The sequence below is a fragment of the Trichosurus vulpecula genome, chromosome 5, assembly GCF_011100635.1.
Source record: "Trichosurus vulpecula isolate mTriVul1 chromosome 5, mTriVul1.pri, whole genome shotgun sequence".
NCBI classification, from domain to species: domain Eukaryota; kingdom Metazoa; phylum Chordata; class Mammalia; order Diprotodontia; family Phalangeridae; genus Trichosurus; species Trichosurus vulpecula.
Window position 1 is genome coordinate 274,084,144 of NC_050577.1, and position 20,275 is coordinate 274,104,418.

At 44.9% G+C, this 20,275-nt stretch overlaps 1 protein-coding gene across 1 annotated transcript; it reads left to right on the forward strand.

Annotated features, from left to right (window-relative positions):
- The first annotated feature begins 425 nt into the window (after positions 1 to 425).
- POU6F1 (POU class 6 homeobox 1) lies at positions 426 to 18,730 on the forward strand. The gene is made up of 10 exons (XM_036762079.1): positions 426 to 499; positions 6,820 to 7,015; positions 10,052 to 10,173; positions 11,599 to 11,824; positions 12,433 to 12,677; positions 13,261 to 13,389; positions 13,716 to 13,916; positions 15,254 to 15,395; positions 15,964 to 16,132; positions 17,437 to 18,730. Exons 1-10 carry the CDS (start codon positions 452 to 454, stop codon positions 17,780 to 17,782), a joined length of 1,824 nt encoding a protein of 607 aa, XP_036617974.1. The 5' UTR covers positions 426 to 451; the 3' UTR covers positions 17,783 to 18,730.
- The last annotated feature ends 1,545 nt before the right edge of the window (positions 18,731 to 20,275 follow it).

The following is a 20,275-nucleotide window of genomic DNA, read 5'->3' on the forward strand; positions in this document are numbered from 1 at the left end:
CATGTCATAAATTTAAAAATGAAAAACCTAGTGGGTTACAGAATATATATTTCTCTTTGGCTTTAGAAATATATTTTATCCATATGTATGAATGTAGATGTATTTTATGATCTGGAAATTCACAATTTTTTATACTGAATAATGGAATCTACACTGAGAAGATTTGGTCCATGAGGAGCTAGAAAACTGTCCAGCTTCCCTCTTTCTAACACCAATATCTCCAATTTTCTGTAGTGACCTTCACCTCCATGTATACTGAAAGAATCCCAGATTCTCATTCTTATCCAGGTCATTAGTCCAGTTCCCTGTCCATTTGCCCCTTTCCATTTTATGGACTGTGTTTCAGGGGATTTTATGGCTGCAACTCATCACCCCTTGCTCTTTCCACCACCCCTTGCAGGATGCTCTGCTTGGTGAGCTTGCCCCACCACCACACCTCCTCTGAGTGACCATGGATCCTGGAGCAGGGTCTGACACATCTCTGACTGTCAACGAACAGGTAATAAAAATAGCTCACAATTCTGTAGCCTTTTAATTTTCATGAAATACTTTCTTCACAAACAGCTCAATGAGATAAGTAGCAAGTATTTTTCTTTACTTTCTTATGACTTAGTAATTTATCCTTCATTTATCCCCCACTTTGGAGGGGGAAGGCAGGGCAATTGGGGTTAAGTGACTTGTCCAAAGTCACACAGTTAGTAAGTATGTCAAGTGTCTGAGGCTGGATTTGAACTCAGGTCCTCCTGACTCCAGGGCCAGTGCTCTACTCACTGCACCACCTAGCTGCCCTTCTTTGCTGTCTTAATAAGGAAATCAAGGCTTGGAATTTAAGAATTTCAGATTACAAGTTGAGTCCACTACCTTAGGCTATTTCTTTTCCAGATATTGAAAGGGAAGGAGTAAGGCACACAAAGACAAAAATACAAGAATAACTCACTCATTTCTATCATTTATAAAACTCTCTGCATGACAGCCTTGTATAAGTATTATTATCCCCATTTTAAAGAGGAAATTGGGACTGAAAAAAGTTAAGAGATTTGCCTATGGTCATACAACTAACTTGTAAATACAGAGTGTCCCAAAAATCTTAGTCCAGTTTTAAGCTTTAATAGTTTTAATAGTTTAAAACTTCACCAAGACTTGTGGGACATCCTCATAATTGTTTCATTAGACTGGATTGCCTCTCAGATGTGAGAAGGATTGGAAAGAGGGTTTGGAGCCCATAGGCTTACCTCAAACTCCAGAAGCTTTGGTGGATAGCATCAGTCTTTTTTCCTCACTCTTGATTCCTGAGCTGAATTAGAGCCTTTTTCACTTTGTTTTTCTGAGTAGTTTCCAATTGTGGAAACCCCCTTAGAGGGGAGGGGCAGGGTGTCTTACAGGGGAGGACCAGGTTTTAAAACGTGTCCTTAGGAATGGGAAAGAAGGCCCTAGAAGGCTGAGTCTGGGTGTAGGGTAAGCTTTTTGGAATGGGAATCATTCCTCTAAATTCCTACTCCTCTGGGACCTTACATCTTCTGTCATCATAGCATATAGCTAAAACCAGCTTTCAGGTAGGGTGGCCCCAGACACGAATGATGTGTAGGGCAGAAGTGGCCGGCCAACAGCTTTCAAAATGTTCAATGTGCACAGGTTTGGAGACAGAGCTCTTAGGTACCGTGCCAAGTGCTAGGGTAGAAAAATTCAAGTCTGCCACAGACTCTGGGGAGTTTGTGATCGTTCCATGAGTGTGGGATCCCTTGGAGCCTGAGGGTTCCCCCAGGCAAGAACATGGCAAAGGGATATAGATTTGCTGGCCTCAACCAATCAGTTAATCAATTAAACATTTAATAAGTGCCTACTATGTGCCAGGCACTGTGCTAAACACTGGGGATACAAAAAAAAAAAGGCAAAAAACATCCCTGCCTTCAAGGAACTCACAATCTAGTGGGGGAGGCAACATGCAAACATACACAAACAACCTATAAACAGGATAGATAGGAAATAGTCAACAGAGGAATAGCTCTACAATTAAGAGAGGTTAGGGAAGGCTTTTTGTAGAAGATGGAACTTTGGTTGGGATGTAAAGGAAACCAGGGAAATAATTAGGTGGACTTGAGGAGGGAGAGTATCCCAGGCATGGGAGACAGCCAGAGAAAATGCCTGGAGCTGAGACATAGAATGTCTAGCTCGTGGAACAGCAAGGAGGCCCATGTCATTGTATTGAAAAGTCTGTGACAGGGAACAAGTTATAAGAACACTGGAAAGGTAGGAAAGGGCTAGGGTATGAAGGGCTTTGAATGCCAAACAGACTATTTTGTATTTGATCTAGAGGTGATAGGGAGCCACCAGAGTTTGTTGAGCAGCTGTGTGATATGATCAGACCTGTGCTTTAGGAAAATCTCTTTGGCAGATTAATGGAGGATGGCTTGGCAAGGGAAGAAATGTGAGGCAGGCAAACTCACCAGCAGGCTATTGCAGTATTCTAGGCATGAGGTGATGAGGACCTGAACTAGAGTTGTGGTAATGTCAGAGGAGAGAAGGTATTCGAGAGATGCTGCAGAGGTAAAGTCTAGAGGTCTTGGCAACAGATTGGGTGAGGGAGGGGAGAGAATGATAAGAGATAGTAAAAAGTCAGGTTGTGAGCCTGAGGGACTAGGAGGATGGCATTGCCCTTTACAGTAATAGGGATAGTAGGAGGATGGTGGGGATGGGTTTGGGGGAAAGATAAAGAGTTCTGTATGGGACACGTTTCCTTTAAGATATCTGTTGAACATCTAGTTCAAGTCATCTGAAAGTTGAAGATGAGAGCCTGCATGTCAGCAGAGAGGTTGGGGCCTTTGGTGTTGGTGACTAAGATCACTGGTAACTTTAGAGACAGCAGTTTCAATGGAATTGTAAAGTCAGAAGCTGGATTATAAGGGGTGAAGAAGAGAATGGGAAGAAAGAAAATGGAGGCACCTGTTGCAGATAGACTTTTCAAGGAATTTAGCTAGAAAAGGCAGAAAAGATATAGAGTGATTGTTAGTGGAGATGGAAAGATCAAGTAAGGGTTTTTTTCAGGATGGTGGAGACATGGGCATATTTGTAGGCAGTAGGGAATGAGCTAGTAGAGAGGGAGAGATTGAAAGTAAGTCTCAGTGGGGATGACAGAGGAGACAATCTGTTGGAGGAGATGGGATGGAATGGGATCACTGAAAAAGTAGAGGAGTTATCCTTGGTGAGGAGTAAAGCCACTTCTCCATGTGAGACAAGGGTGAAGGAAGAGAGTGGCAGAAGGCACCTGAGTGATGGGAGATGAGGAAGAGGAGAAAAGAAGGAATTCACAGGGAATAGTCTCAAATTTTTTCCATAAAATATGAATCAGGATTCTCAGATAAAAGAGTAGGGGGTTTGAGAAGAGATGAAAAGGTTTGGAAGAGCCACTGTGGAAAATGAGACATCGAGTTGATAAAGGCAGGCATAGACAGATTACTTAGCAGCATGGGGGCCCAGTTGAGGTTGTGTAAAAAAATTTGTGGTGGACCCGGTCAGAACATTTGGGTGATTTGTGAACTGCACATCAATATGAGGCAGCTATGCGATACAGCAGCCAAAAAAAATCTTATGCCATCTTGGGCTCCATTAGGAGAGACTTTGTTTCTAGGAATAAGGAGTTTAAAGTCCCTTAGGTCTCTTGTCATATCTCATCCAGAGTACTGTATTGAGTTTGGGGAATATAATTTAAGAACATCGATAAGCTGGAGAAAGTCCAAAGGAGAGCAACCAAGATGTGGAAGGGCCCAATTCCATATCATATGAAGATTGTTTGAAGAAAGTGAAATTTAGTCCAGAGAAGAGAAGACTCAAGTGGGGCGTGATAGCAGCCTTCTGATATTTGAAGGGCTATGCGTCCTTTGGAAGACTGACTAGATTTGTTGCGTTTGGCGCCAGAGATTAATGCCAGAAAAAAGTTATAAGAATGAAAATTTAGGCTTACTGTCAAGGAAAAAAAAAATCCTAACAGAACTGTGCCAATATCAAATAGATTGCCTAGAGAGGTAGCAAGTTTACATTCCATAAGGACAAACCTTATTGGATATCACTTATTGGGAATGAATTCCTTTCAGGTATGTCTTGGACTGGATGAGTTTAAAGTCCTTTCCAGTGCTAAAACTCTGGGATTCTATGAAATGAAGTTCCTATTATCTGAGCTATGCTAACCAGCCTCAAGGACTTTACAAGCAGTTTTGGGACCATGTTTCAAGAATATAAATTACAAGGAGACTCTCTTCATCCCAGAATCTATTAAAAAGAAAAAAAAAAGAACTTTGTAGGTCCTTCAACTCCCAACTCCCAACTACAGAATGGACATAGCCATTCATACTGCTTAGACAGCAACTATAATTCTTCCTGTAAGATGGAGGACCTCCAGGCCTTACCAACTCACACCCTCTAGACCTCCAGGTATTGCTATCTGACCTACCAACACCTTCTAAGGATCCCTGAGCCTTATCATGGTCTCTTTTGCTTCACTCTAAGGACCACCAGGCCTTTCAGTCTGCTCTTCAGGTGAACCCTCCTATATGTGTTGTTTCTCTCAATTAGAATGTAAGCTCTTTGTGAGCAGAGATTGTCTTGGATGCATCCCAAATGCTTACTATGTAGTTGGCACATAGATCACCAGGCTTACCTTAGAAATCATGGGAACACCAGGAAATCTGTCCCTCCTCCCCAAATATGCAATGGCACATAGTAAGCAGTTAAATGGTTTTTCATTCATTCATTGGAAAAACAATTCTTTGTCCTTAGGGGAATTTCTTATTGGGAACTAGGGGAATTCCCTGACCCAGCTTATGCAGTGAGTTCTGTGCTAGGGGCCTTCACAAGTCTGCCATATCTCTGGAGATATTCATGCAGTGTTAGAAATGGGACATTTTCCATTGTGTCTGCATGGCACCCTGAAATTCTTGCACTTTTTAAATCCAAGAGAGGGAACAACTGGGCATTTTAGAATTACAGAAATCAAAGCTTTTACAGTGGAGGGGACAAGGGAGGATGTGAGGGGGAGTGAACCTTACTCTCATCAGAATTGGCTCAAAGAGGGAAAACATACACATTCAATTAGGTATAGAAATCTATCTTACCCTATAGGAAAATAGGATGGGAAGGGGATAAAAGAAGAAGTGGTGATAGAAGGGAGGGCAGATTGGGGCAAAGGTAGTCAGAAGCAAAACACTTTTGAGGACAGACGGTGAAAGGAGAGAGAGAATAGAATAAATGGGAGGGGGGCGGGAAATAGGATAGAAGGAAATACAGTTAGCAAGGGTAACTGTGAAAAACAATGTTGAAGCAAGTTTCTTTGATAAAGACCTCATTTCTCAAATATAGAGAACTGAGTCCAATTTATAAAAATAAGAGCCATTTCCCGATTGATAAATGATCAAAACAAATGATCAGATTTCAGATGAAGTAATCTAAAATATCTATAGCCATATGAATAAATACTCTAACTCACTATTGATTGGAGAGGTGTAAATTAAAACAATTCTGAGGTACTACCTCATACCTATTAGACTGGATGATAGGACAGAAAAGGTAAGTGACAAATGTTGGAGGGGATGTGGGAAAAATGGGACTTTAATACACTGTTGGTGGAGTTGTGAACTGATTCAACCATTCTGTGGAGCAATTTGGAACTATGCCCACAGGGCTATAAAATCATGCATGCCTTTTGACCTAGTAATACTATATGTACAAAAATATTTACAGCAGCTCTTTTCTGAAGGGTAAAGAATTAGAAGTTGAGGATAAGCCCATCAATTGGGGAACAAGTTGTGGTATGTGATTATGATGGAATACTGTTGTGCCATAAGAAATGATGAACAGGATTTTCTCAGAAAAACCTGGAAAGACTTGCATGGGCTGATGTAAAGTGAAATGTACTGTGTACAAAGTAACAGCAATATTGTAAGATGACCAGCTATGAATGACTTAGCTATTCTCAGCAATACAACAATCCAAGAGAACTCTGAAGGACTTATGATGAAAAGTGCTATCGATTCCCAGAGAAAGAACTGATGGTGTCTGAATACAGATTGAAACATACTTTTTTAAAATTTCTTTATTTTTCTTGAGGTTTTTTTTGTGGGGGGAGGGGTCTATGTTTTCTTTCACAACATGACTATTATGGACATGTTTAGCATGACTATACATGTATAACCTATATTGAATTGCTTGCCTTCTCCATTTGGAGTGAGGGTGGGAAGGGAGAAAGAATTTGGAAATCAAAATTTTTAAAAATGAATGTTAAAAATTGTTTTTACATGTAACTGAGGAAAAAGGAAATACTAAATAAAAGCTAAAAAAAAAAAAGAATTGTAGAAATCATTGCTCTCAGAGTTGAAAAGGACCTGGTAGGTTAGTAAGTACAAATTCTGCCTAAGCATAAATCGCCTCTAACAAAATCCCTGATAAATGATCATTCATCTTTCTCTTAAAGATAACTGATGACCTGGAAATTTGCCATCTTCCAAAACAACCCGTTCTACTGTACTAGCAAATATTCAAACTTAAAAGCTAGGCAAAGTGGGACTTTGTTTGATCTGCTCACCAAAGGTTATCCTGCCATGTAACAGAGTGAGAGGGCAACATCTTCTTTGGAATCATATCTTGGGGCAATTGTGCTAGGGTTTCTGCCCGCACGCAAATCACTCAGGCCATAAGTATGCCTTCATTCTTAAGTCCTGATTTCCCTCTCTCCTTCCCATGCCTCCTCCCTTCTGAGGATAGAGCTTTAGACCCCAAGGGCTACAGCTCCCTCTGTCTCCACTGTCAACTGTCCCCACCCTTTTCTTTCAGGTCATTGTGATGTCTGGTCATGAGACAATCCGAGTATTGGAAGTTGGAGTGGATGCCCAGCTCCCAGCTGAAGATGAAGGCAAAGGCCTGGAGACCGTGGCCGCTGATACCTCCCAGAGTGGCGGCCCCACTGAGGCAGACAAGTCCACACAAGAAACAAGACCAGAAAATCCAGACCCCTCTGCAGAGGCAACTGGTACAAAGCCATCCTTCCCATCCCATTGCTCCTTGACTTCCTCCCTATCTCCTATGCCTCATTGCCCCAGGGATAAATTTTAACTTCTGGGTTCCAGTTTACATCAGAATCTTGTTGACCACTTGTATATTATTTTTTTTTGTTTTGTGGGGTTTTTTTGGAGGGGGGAAGGCAGGGCAATTGAGGTTAAGTGACTTGCCCAAGGTCACACAGCTAGTAAGTGTGTCAAGTGTCTGAGACCGGTTTTGAACTCAGGTCTTCCTGACTCCAGGGCCGGTGCTCTACTCACTGTGCCACCTAGCTGCCCCTGTATTATTATTTTCTGACCACAATTTGACCTTCTTGCTGGTTAGCAGGTACATGGCAAACTCTTTATCCACAGGAAATGGTTTGCATTTCTGCGCAGCCCACAACTGGGCTAGTATGAATTAGGATAATGCAAGAGGAAAGGGGGCAGGTTTTACATTTTGTCTAAATAAATCCTGTAGTAATTAAAAGACTAAATTAGATTATCAAGTTCATCTTAGAGAGTGTGGGAGCACCATGAAATCTGTCCCCCTCCCCAAATATGTAATCTTCTTTGTAATATGGACGAGTTAGAAGACAGAATAGGTAGGGAACACTGGGCAGAAATCCCAGCTTTACTATCTTGAGTTAGTCTTAAAACACTTCTCAGTCGAGGTGACTCCTTGGAGTATATAATTGTTCTCCCCTTTCCTCCCTCACGGTGGGCCTGAATTTGTGATAATATAGCCATACTCCCTCACCCAGCTCCTTTTGTGACTAATGGTACACATTTGTGAGATTGTAGATGCTTAAGGGTACATGGAACAAGGTTAGGGAGACCATGGAATAGGGGAAAAAAAAGCTAACTGACCTTTGTGGGGCTCAAATCTATGACCTTGGTCACCCAAGTACAATATGTTTAGCAGCCAAGTTAACTCCTACTGCTCCTTCTAGAAGAGCCCAGGACCCTTTCTTCTTCCACAAGAAACTGTCTCCAGTCCACACAAGATACCCCTAGAGCTATGATGCATATGCTCTCCACTATGTCTATTTGGGGTTTATCTATTATTAAAAGCATTCATTAGATTGAAGGCTGCACCACCACCACTGCCTCTGGTGCTAGGGATCTGCAAATGGGCAAGGAAGAATGAACAGAGGTGAAAAAAGACAGATCTCCTCCAAGAAGCAACAGCAACATTTTAACCAAGCATTTGCCTAGATACAAAACTATATGCAAAACAATATTGAAACATTTTTGTGGTCTTCCTTTCCTTTGTTCCTCCCCATGTCAACCCTCCCTCCCTTTCCCCTCCTCTTGCCGAATTTGGGAATGAGAATCAGTGAATGATGTCCATTCCACTACTATGCAGTATCCCATGGATCAGAGTGGCACCCCATACATTGGTCCTGCCTGAAGAAGATAAGACCACTGCATCCAATAATCCCTTTTCCTCTTAACATAGCTGCTAGAACCTGGCTTCTGGGCTGATCCTCAGCAAGATTGTGAAATATGTATTCAGCACCTCCCAGTTTCCCTATTTTGTGCTCATTTGCCCTTTTGTGGCTCCCAATCTTCAGGTACCCAGTGTCCTGCCATCTAAACCTGCTCCAAGGAAGCGAGTCAATATGTCATTTTAAACATTGGTATGAATTTGATTCAATCTGTTATCTTTCTCAGGGGCATTTTCCTTTGAAGCATTATTCATCATTATAGATTGCAAGACTTTGTCCCCTGCTAAAGGAATTTTAGTATTATTGAGATAGTGAGAAAAAGATTTGTACAAATCAAATCTCACAGGCAGCCACTTACTCATGTATTTGTACCTGCTGAACACCCTTCTGGGTCTGTGGTGCAAAGATGTTTTCCACCAGGTGACTCTCAAACCCCTGGGTAGATTAGGTAGGTAAGAACTCTTGCCTAAAGCAAAGCTCTAATAGTACATCCTTTAGAAAACCAGAGAGACTAATTGTTCAGTGGTCTTGGTAGCAGGGAGAGTTCATGAGATGACTGAAAGGAACCAGGCCAGGCCTGACAGTGACCCAGTGGAAGCATCTTGGCTCAAAAAGCATCCCAGTGGAAAGAATGGTATTCACCGTCTTTTCCAACCCTAGTAGAGATTTGAAGGCATGTCAGCCCACAGTAGGGGGAAAATCAGTGTCACCTTTCAGACTGTCCAATGATCAGTCCTTTTTCTCTTTCCTCCTCCCCCAAACATGCACACTACCATTGGTGCACCCCTGTGAACAAAGTTTTTTAGGTATAAATTGAACAGATTTTATTCTTTAGCTCCCTCTGTCTCAAAGCTGAATAGTGACCCTGTTATCTGGTTTCCAGAGTACCTTAGGGGAAGCCCCCTCCTTCCCCTTCTTAAGTCCTTATCCCTCCTTCCATTCTCTCTCTTTAAAGGTCCCAGAATATTGACCTTTAGCTTGTTTTTTTCTTTCGGTTATAGCCATCCATTTGTACTCTTTCACTTTAAAAACTTGGAGCCTGGGCATTGAAGGGAACATGCAAATCCTTATAAATATATTTGCAAATTATAGAAAATAATAACAGTCCACACCCAGTTTTCTTGTGGTTCATCTGAAGATGAACTATAACACAGTAAGATAGGTTGTTGTGCCCTGCAAATCCAGGAAGGGGGTCAATCTATGTTCCTTAATTTCTGGGATACTAGGATCCTAAGCTATGGATGCCAATCAATTGAGAGAAACAGAGAGAGAGAGAGAGAAAGAGAGACTCCTCCCCTGTACTTTATTTAGCTTGGGGGGGGGGGCTGACTTTAACTTACTGTATCATAGGCAAATGGGCTTCCCAGCAATTTCCATTTTCTTCGCCAGGGGTAGTTGGAGAACCCAATGCTCCTACCCACCCACACTCCATCGTTTATCTAGGGAAACTAGTGACAAGCAGTGGGCAACAATTCTAGGGTGGGGGAGAAGGGAGTAGCATTTTAGCTGATGAGTTTCCATTGACTACCTCTTTCTGACTCACTCCCATTCCCTCGCCTCTCTTGTTCCCATGTAAAGTGAAATCACTGACCGGGATCACACCCAGCCCTGTGCCCACTGCTGCCACCTTTAACCAAGTATCCAACCAGCCTCCAGCACCACAGACCCTGACACCGCTGGCTGTACAAGCCACTCCCCAGGTAAGAACCCTCTGGGGATCTGCATATTGGGCACAGAGGGGGAAGCTAGCATAGAGGGGAGGAAATAGTTACTGGAATGGAGTCGTTTTGCTAGCCTGGCCTTGGAATGGGCTATGGGTTTGGGGAGGGAGTAGCCCCTGAAAACAACTCTCCTGACCCTCCCCACCTACCTCCCCCACTCCAACACAGACATAATACACACACACTTTTCCCTGCCCTGGTCTTTGGCCCATCCCTACTGTAGTGCCTAGGATCTCAGTCTCTCTGTCATAGACACTGGCATACAAGAGAAACTGGGCCTGAATTTGCCACCGAAAACCATACATTGGACTAGATTTTCCTCCATCCCACTTCGCCCATGAGTCAGTCCCTTGGAAAAAGCAGTCTTTTGAAAGTTGCATTCTTTCTTTAGGATACTAGGGTATTTGTTAGTTCACTAACTGGGAATCTAAACTGTACACTGAGTAGGACCCTGTTGGGTCCCATTGGAGCTCCATTGGGACCCGAAACAGTTCACACAATACCCAAAGCAATCCCACTTAGATCCTGGCTTAGACATGGCCAGAATTTGGCTCTGTGAGTGAGCTAAAGTCCCTTTGGGGCCTTGGATCGCCGACAAAGGCACAGCTGATCAGGGATTCTTAAAATAGTGAATCCTGGCCCCTTTGGTAGTCTGATGAAGCCCAAGGACCCCTTCTCAAAAGAATGTTTTTAAATGTATAAAATAAGATACATAGGATTACAAAGAAAAGCAATTATATGGAAATACAGTTATTAAAAAAATTTAAGTTCATGGGTACCAGGCTAAGAACCTGGCCTCAGAGCCCAACTAACTCAATATAGGCATTCTCCTTAACCCTAGAGCTTCTCTTAGATTTTTATATGGCCTTGGCCGCCTGCACCCTTTCAAGCTTTGCTCTATTAGGATATTTTGAAGAGCCCCCAAGCCAAGAAGCCCAGGTCAGATAAGTTTGGGAAGTCTAGGAGATCCCTGATCACTGTAGAAGAGGGGAGCCTATGGTCCAGCCCTATCCCTTTGAGCAGGCTTTACTGGAGCTATGCCTCTTTTTCCACTAGGACTCAACCAGGGTCTGAGATTGCGGCACTGTCCCTTTGTGACCCTTCTCTGTCTTCCTTTTCAGTTGGGAGTGGGGAGGGGGAAAGTTCTGGTCTGTCAAAGCCCCACTCCCCTCAGCTAAATCTAGGGTACAGTTGGCCTTGAAAGCCTTAGCTCTTCCCTTAACCCATCTGACCCCTTCCTTTTTCCCCTGTCCCCCAGTGCATTGTTTATTCTTCCCCTTCCTCTTCCCCCCTACCCCTCAAATGCATTGTTTATGCTCCCCCAGGTCTGGCAGGCCTGGTGCTCTTGGCTGTCAACGTTGATTTTTTTCTCTTTTCTTTTTGAAATCTCGTTTGCTTTTGCAGGTCTTGACTCAGGAAAACTTAGCAACAGTTCTGACAGGAGTAATGGTTCCAGCAGGAGCTGTTACTCAACCTCTTCTTATCCCCATCAGTATTGCAGGTCAAGTGGCTGGTCAGCAGGGGCTGGCCGTGTGGACAATTCCTACAGCAACCGTGGCTGCCCTCCCAGGACTGACCGCTGCTTCTCCCACGGGGGGGATTTTCAAACCGCCTTTAGCTGGTTTGCAAGGTAATGGCACCTCCCCCAGGACAACACCAAGGCTACTCTCCCTCTGCCCCACTTCGTCCTCTCCTCCTGTGCATCCTCCATGCCAAGCTCAGAACCAGAAGCCCATCCTTGGGAAGACAGTCCTAGAAACTGAAGCATACAGCCCAGAAACTCAGCCATGGAGGCTTCTGCACATCACAAGATTGGGGCTACAGCATCACACAGGGGCCAAAGAGGCCTCCGGGCCACAACCACAATTATCTGTGACTGTTCCTTTATCCCTTGTCAGACTCTAAAAGGTCACCAGGTGACCAGCATCCTCAGAAGGACCTGAAGAAAAGTCAAGACCTGGTTTTAAAACCTACAAGTGTCTCAACCTGATGGGAGGGGGTGGTTCTGGCAGATGGGTGAGAGATGTTGGCATGTGACCCCTTGCCTCCAAGGAGTGAGAGGCAGGGCAGCTGCCCTTCATGCCTCTGTCTCTCTACTGGGCTTTGTCTCCCATTCCCCTCTGGTCCCCTTTCCTCCTGCCTGCCTGCTGCCCTGTCTGTACCAGTGCCTGTGGGAATGGAACCAGTCCGGAATACAGCAAGACATTTCAGCGCCCCTGTCTCTGCCTTGCTCCTTAGCGGCTGCTGTCCTGAACACCACTCTACCAGCTCCTGTGCAGCCTGCACCGCCCCTGCAGGTTTCCCCGCCTGTCCAGTCCCGGCCTCCTGCCGCCCAGCCCCAGACGCTGTTCCAGCCCCAGCCACTACTGCAGACCCCACCTGCCATCCTGCCACAGCCTGCTGCCACCCCTGCCCCCAAGCCAGCAGACACTCCTTCGCAGATCACAGTCCAACCTGCGGGCTTCGCATTTAACCCAGGAATTGTAAGCTACCTCCCACACCCTTTGCTAACTGGGTCTGGTCCAGTCTTGAGGACTAGGCAAAAGATTGTCCCTAAAGAGGAAGGGAAATCCCTTTCTACCTCTCCCAATTCAGGGACTTTGAGCCATGTCATTCCAAAACATACCCAGCATCATCTAGAGACTGGCTCTCTCTTAAAAGGCTGCTAACTCATCCTAGAGACCACTGAATTCTTCCCAGAAGACAAGGTGGATTTTCCAGATGCCAAATGGGTTGGGTGATCAGAGTGGCACTTTTGAGGATTGAAGATGTCCTGTGAAATGTCTGTAGGTTAGGATAAAGGCAGAATTCAAATTAAAGCCAGTGCCTAGGTGTCTCATTAGATCTTGCCATCAGGCCAAGAGAATATTAGTTGCTACCCTCTGTCCTTTTCATCCTACTTCCTGCCAAACAGCTGAGTCTAAACACTCAACCCTGAATTGTTAATAAAGGTCACATATTCTGCATAGCTCCTCTAATTTCTCCCCTGTTCCCTTTTCCTTCAGGTCTTTATTCTCCTATCTGTATAATTTGGGTTCTTATCTTAGTTGTTTCCTCCCCCCGCAGATCAGTGCTGCCTCCCTTGGGGGACAGACCCAGATCCTGGGTTCATTGACCACCACCCCAGTGATCGCCAATGCCATTCCCAGCGTGCCTGGGATCACAAGCCAGATCTTGACCAACGCACAAGGGCAGGCAAGTGGATGAGTCCAGAGTCACAGGTTGAGCTATGGAAGGGGAGTGGGAGGTGGCATTAGAATTAAATATCAAGGGCAAAGGGGATCCAGAAAGATTATCTGGATAGAATAGAGATGGAAGGAATACTAAGGGGAGCCATTCAACATTAGAGCTGGAAGGGACCTTAGAAATCTTCCAGTTAGACCTGTTCATTTTATAGATGAGGAAACTAAGGCCCTCATAAGGCATAACCCATTATCTGTCCATATGTGCCTCTGGAGTTGCAGAGAATGAGAAGATTTGATGTCGCTAACCACAAGTCTACTTTCCTTGTCCCCTTTCAGGTCATTGGAACGCTTCCATGGGTGGTAAACTCAGCCAGCATAGCAGCCCCAGCTCCAGCACAGAATCTGCAGGTCCAAGCTGTGACCCCTCAGCTACTACTGAACGCCCAGGGCCAAGTGATTGCTACACTGGCCAGCAGCCCTCTTCCCCCTGCAGCAGTCCGGAAGCCCAGTACCCCAGAGTCACCCGCCAAGAGTGAGGTAAGGAAACTGAAGTGTTCTCTGGGAATCAGCCTGGGCCAGGAGGGGAAGGAAGAGTATTTGAGTTAGTCAGTAAGCATTTAAGCGTCTCTCACACGCTAGGCACTGTGCTAACCAACAAGAATATAAAGAAAGACAAAAGACGGTGCCCTAAAGGATCTCTCTGTTTAATGGAGGAAACAACATGAAAACAACTATACACAAACAAGCTGGGATAAGTTGAACATAGTTAATAGACTGGGCTATGGCTGAACAGCACACAGTCTCTTAGGATAATATTTTATGAACCATCAGGTCCTAGACTTACCATGCTGGAGTTAGCCTTGGAGCAAAGGAGGCCAGTGTCCCAAATGGGCTCTATGTGAAGTGCCTCCGTCAGATTTTGGTGCTCAGAGTAAAGCTAGAAAGACCAAAAATCCTTGGTGGTTATTGCTGTCGCTAATGATGATGATGATGATGGCAGTAATAGCTTATTTTGTATAACACTCTGACACTTAGAGAACACATTCCCTGAGAGAATCTTGAATGGGAGATAGGTTAATATCTAAGGAAACAGGCTTTCATATTCCCCTTGGATGCTGTTCCTCACTCTGGAGTCCATACTGTGTGCAGACTTGACTGGTTCAGCCTGAAATGGCATGAGGATTCTAAGTCATCCAGGGTCTGAAAGGTGTTAAAGGTGTTAAATTCCTGGCATGGTGTTGTATTTATTTCAGAGTTAATCAGGGAGGACCAATCTGGAACTAAGGGCTCTTCCTGGAATGAACTGACCTCCCTAGGAAGCCTTATTTCAGCCAATTCGCATTTATTAAGTACCTACTATGTGCCAGTCACTGTACTGTACACTAAAATTTGGCATGTTAATTATAAATGTCAAAACTAAAATGTCATTTTCTTACCGGTTGCCGTATAGAAAATTCATTCATGTTATAAGAAATTGAAGCATTAACTCCTAGTCAAACCCATGTTGATTTATAGAATTCTTTTATAAAATATGCACTATCTCCACAAGTAAAAGTAGGAAAATCTCCACAACTCTGTGTTTCTTTTACTCACTGACAAATTACATTTAAAATGGAGAATTCTGACCTATTGAAAAAGAATAAGAAGTGTATTTGATATGCCCTCTGGTAGCCTCTTACTCCATGTGGCTGCTGTGTTGGACCATGATAGTATGGCATCGTTTCAATATTAGTACAGAGAAAGGGGCCCCAGAAAACAGGGATTTCATACTGTTCTTGCCCTTGAATTTGTGCCCACTTTTCATTGAGATGAGGGAACCATTCCCCTGAGGCCAGGTATTTTGGCAGCAGAAAGTGGGTTTGCTATCTCCTTAGGTGCAACCCATCCAGCCCACACCAGCTGTGTCCCAGCCAGCTGTGGTCATCACCAGCCCAGCCCCAGCGGCCAAGCCTTCTGCTTCTGCTCCTATCCCTATTACCTGTTCAGAGACTCCTACTGTCAGTCAGCTGGTGTCTAGTAAGTATGTTTGGCTGTAGGTGGGGCTGGGGAAGGAATTGGAGAGTAAGGGACTTCCATCAGGAACTCATTTCTTCTCTAATGGCTGGTCTCCTCAAGGGCCCTATTGACTGTTTTTATAGATAACACCCATGGATTAGATGATGGGAGAGAGTGGGGTAGGGTAGAGGTCAAATGCTTTGGATTGGCTTCCCTATCTCCCATTCCTGTCAGTCTAGATTCCAGGCATAATGGTGGAGGCTAGTTGCCTTTCCCTGTTGAACCTCTCACCCAGTATTTGAGGAATGTCGTATCTGGGCTGAACTGCCTAGAGAAGGGGAAATGTAGAACTAGCCATAAAGAGAATGGGGGAGGGTCCATGGTCAGGCACATGGAACTGCCTCCATGATGGTTAGCTTGGCTGACTCTGAATACCCTTCTCCCTCCTCCCAGCCTGAGCTTAGAGTTGGGGTCACTGGTGTCCGAAGGATGCATGAGCCTTTTTCCGAATGCCATGGTCTCTTCCTGCTGCTGTCTGTAATAGTTCTCCTTTTACACACCCCACCTGTGGTTCCTTCCTCTGTCCTAGAGCCCCAAGCCCCAAGTCTGGATGAAGATGGGATAAACTTAGAAGAGATCCGGGAGTTTGCGAAGAACTTTAAGATCCGGCGGCTCTCCTTGGGCCTTACCCAGACTCAGGTGGGCCAGGCTTTGACTGCCACAGAAGGACCTGCCTATAGCCAGTCAGCAATATGCCGGTGAGTTATAGGTAGGGTCTTCAACAGGGTAGGGGGAGTTTATTGGAGTCCCTGGCTATACCAGAATTCATAGATGCCCATCTATCCTGTCTTTTTCCCTATACTCCTCACACCTGACTTTTCCAAGATGAGGAAAGGTATCCTTAGGGTAGGACTTGAATCTCTAGAGAACTCTGAACTGCTAAGATTCCTCTCAAGTCATCCCATGAAGCCTGAGTTCTCTGGGTATTGAGAGTCAGGCTCCTTCTCAGTTCAGGGCTCCTAGAGAAAGAAGACACTATAGGTATTTAGGTACTTAGCCACAAAGCTGAGAGCCAGGGTGGAGGCTCATCCCTTGATTATGGCCCTGCACAATACTCTTAACCCACTTTTACTTCCATCCCCTACTCAATTCAACCCAACAATCAGTTACTAAGTGTCAACTGTGTTTAAGGCATAGTCCTAGGTCGGGGTGGGGAACCTGATAGAATTTCAGGGCCATTTGTGGGGACCTAGAGGGCCAGATGTGGTCTTAAGGCTGCAGGTTCCCCATCCCTGTCCTAGGTGCTGGGGATATAGAGACAAAAATGAAAGCAAGTCACTGCGTTCAAGGAGCTGACTTCCCTTGGGGAGGAGGACTAGGAGCTGAGGCAGGGGAATATAGCATCCCTGTGCAAAGTGTGATGATAAAGCAATGGGACTGATTTTTCTTATATCCTCCATAAATAGACTCCAAAGAGTTCTAAGAAAGGAGTTCTAAAAATGTTGTGAGTAGATCCGTTTATAGTCTGCCAAAGTGACTATTTTTGAAGGAGACCATTTATGTTTGTATAAGTTCTGATACATTTGTTTAAAAGCCGTTCTCAATCATTTTAGTCATGTCTTGTACGTATGGCTGAGGGAGGGGCATGGTGTTCCTTGCAGTGTTCTTAGACTCTAGGAGAGTCTGACAATTCCAGAAGTTCAGACTTAGGCAAGAATGAAGGGGAAGATATCAGGTGGTAAAGTCCTTCCTTATCCCATGTTGAAGGGAGTCAGCATGGACTGGGAGTCAGAGGACCTGGGTTCAAATCCCGACTCTATGATTTACTAGCTGTGTAACCTGGGGGAGGTTATTTTAACCTCTATGGGCCTCACTTTAGTTACCTGTAAAATGAGGGGATTGAAGGTGATGGGCTCTAGGGTTCTTTCTGGCTCTAAATCTGTGATGTTATTCTTTTGGGAATGAAGGGTTATGATAGGGAAGTGGGGTGGAGTGGGTTTGGATGGGTCCAGACTACCTCAGCCTTCCATCTCTGCTTCCCTGGGGGCTGGGGCACCTACAGGTTTGAGAAGTTAGACATCACCCCTAAGAGTGCCCAGAAGCTGAAACCTGTCCTGGAGAAGTGGCTGAACGAGGCAGAGCTTCGAAACCAGGAAGGTCAGCAGAACCTGATGGAGTTTGTAGGTGGAGAGCCTTCCAAGAAACGGAAACGGCGCACGTCCTTCACCCCACAGGCCATTGAGGCCCTTAATGCCTACTTCGAAAAGAACCCTCTGCCCACTGGTCAGGAGATCACGGAGATCGCTAAGGAGCTCAACTATGACCGAGAAGTTGTGAGGGTCTGGTTCTGCAATCGACGCCAGACACTTAAGAACACCAGCAAGCTGAATGTCTTTCAGATTCCCTAGGGGCTTAGTGGAGAGGACCACTCCCCTCCCCGAGGGCCTGCGTTTTAGCACTTTGTATTCTTTCCCTGGCACCCAGCCTGCAACTGCCACTCCCTGAGTGCTGCAGCCAGCCCTTCACTTGGTGTAGCTGCATTAATCCTGGGTCATGGTACCCCACAGTGGGCTGCATGCATGTCTGATGCCCAGCTCCTCCCTCCACCTGTGCTCCACGGCAGGGAGAGGGAAGAGGGGCAGCTCTGAGGGACCCAGGTTCTTGGTGGAGGAGCCAAACCAGAGGAACTAATGATCTCTGGAGAAAAGCACTTTGCAAAAGTGGTTTTAAGGGGGGAATTCTAGTTAGGAATCCAAATGCCTGCCCCTAGGAGGGGTTAGCAAGTCCAAGGGGACACTGACCATTACACTCTTGTTTTCTATGACATCCTCTGTCCAGCCCCCGCTTCTCCTTTAGGTCCCTCTGTGGCTGTGTACAGAGAAGGCACAGCTTCATTCAGCCTCCTGACCCTGTCAGGTGCCAGGCCTGTCCCTTTTCAAGGATCCATGAGGAAGGAATAAATGAAGCTTGGGGTGCTGTTCAGGAGATGGGTTCCCAGAACCATGTCCCTGAATGCTGAACCCCTTTGTCATATGTCTGCTACCACTCCCTTATCCTTCCCATCCCTACCCTTGTTCCTTTGGAAACAAATTGCACTAACGCAGATTCCTTTATTCCATGGTTCTAATGGGAGGAGAAAATATTGATTACTAGGCCCCTAGCTGCCCATGCCTTCAGTGGAACAGAGGTCCTGGGTCATTCTAGGGACCAACCAACCTCCCAGACTTGTATATATTGTCAGTCCCTGGCCTTTCCTTCAATCCTTCCACCTTCAACACGTAAGGAGAGAATTGTGCTTGGGCTGAGCTTGGTCTGGAAAACCCCACTGCCCAAGCAGTAAACTTTGGAGAAAATGAGGAAAAGAATATTGTGTCTTCCTTCTGTCAAGCACAGCACTGGGGCCTCCCCAGAGGAGAAAATTAAATTAAAAAGCAAACAAACCCAGACAACCAGGCCTGCCTCAGGAAAAGGAGCAAAACTCAGCAGGAGCTGATACTCCTCCTGACATTCTTCCCTTTTCTTGTCCCTTTACCAGAAGATTGAACTTAAACTTTCTCAGTTAACTTCTTGCCCTAGACCCTAGAGATGAAATTCTCTTTGTTCAGAGGCCCAGCCCAAGTCTGTACATGTAAGTTCACCCTGTTATACCCCTAAATCATTTCAGATATGCTTAAAAAACCAAACACTGGGCTGCTTCCTTCTCCAAAATATTACTCTGTTTTCTTAAGCTATTATAGCATAGATTCATCTGTGTGACTTCAAAGGGTCAGACAGGACTTGTTTCCTTAGATAAACCTGATTTTGCGTGTACAACTTACCACTCTCTCCATCTCCTGTTCCCTTACTTACTGAGTCAGGTCCCTAACAACGAAAGGGTACACCCTAGAGTTTGCCCACTCCCAAAACCCCACATGCTCTTGCCATGGATAGAACAGACTCTTGTCTCCCAAGAGGAGATTGTCTGTTGCCCAGCTCACCCCAAACTTGGCCTACATGGAGAGGCAACATGGCAAACGCAAGTCATGCCATGATCTTGCAGCACACGTTGCAGTTATGAGATCCTTTTCCTGCTCCAGATTCCACTGGCATGCTCTACTTTTCTCCCTCTTTTTCCAACTCCCAGCTGAGACCTTCTAGCCCTGTGCACTGTCAACATTTCTTAATGGCTCTGTAGCCCTGCCAGGCATTGAAGGATAGGCATGTTCAGGGTTATTCTCCCTCATTCAGACCAAATCACCTGAGAAAAGAGAATGTGGTTGAGAGGAGACTAGGATTTCCCTTCACATTGCCTAAAGAAGAAAATAAATATGAGCAAAGAAGAGAGGGGCTGTAGAGGATTATGAAGTAACATCAAAGAGAACATAGGGAGGCATCCAGGGATTCGCCTGGATGAGGTTTCAAGTTATGTCCCATTTCAGTCTACGTCTACACTCTAAGAATTAAGTTAGATTTTAAACACCCTCTCCATGGTGGTCAGGACTCATACAAATGATGCTTAATAATATCTGCAAATTGCCTTGAACCCCAGGGACCTAGGTGAGATTTAGCCTGACTAGCTTTTCTGTCTAAGATAGAGCTTTTAGGAGTGGATAATGTGATGTCACTAATGGTGGGGTGGAAACAGACTTCTTATCTTCCATCGCTCCCCTGGAAAAAATATACAGACAACCCCACAGACCAATGGGAAAATAATTGCTAACATTTATATAGTGCTTTAATATTTGCAAAGTGCTTATTATCTATTATTGGCTTATTATCTCATTTGATCACTACAAAATGCCTCACTGCTCTTTGAGGTAATTCTATCAGTGGGAGTTACAGGTCACTGTCTCTTTGAATCCTTTTCACTGTCAAGCGCTGAGAGCAATTGGAATGAATTTTGGGAGCCTTTCTCTGGACTT

Bases quoted from the DNA above. Each gene is read 5' to 3' on its own strand.
- POU6F1 (XM_036762079.1), top strand. From the start codon at position 452: ATGGATCCTGGAGCAGGGTCTGACACATCTCTGACTGTCAACGAACAG. The intron at 7,016-10,051 runs GTACAAAGCCAT...TCCCATGTAAAG, and splicing joins CCCCTCTGCAGAGGCAACTG to TGAAATCACTGACCGGGATC. The intron at 13,917-15,253 runs GTAAGGAAACTG...CTATCTCCTTAG, and splicing joins AGTCACCCGCCAAGAGTGAG to GTGCAACCCATCCAGCCCAC.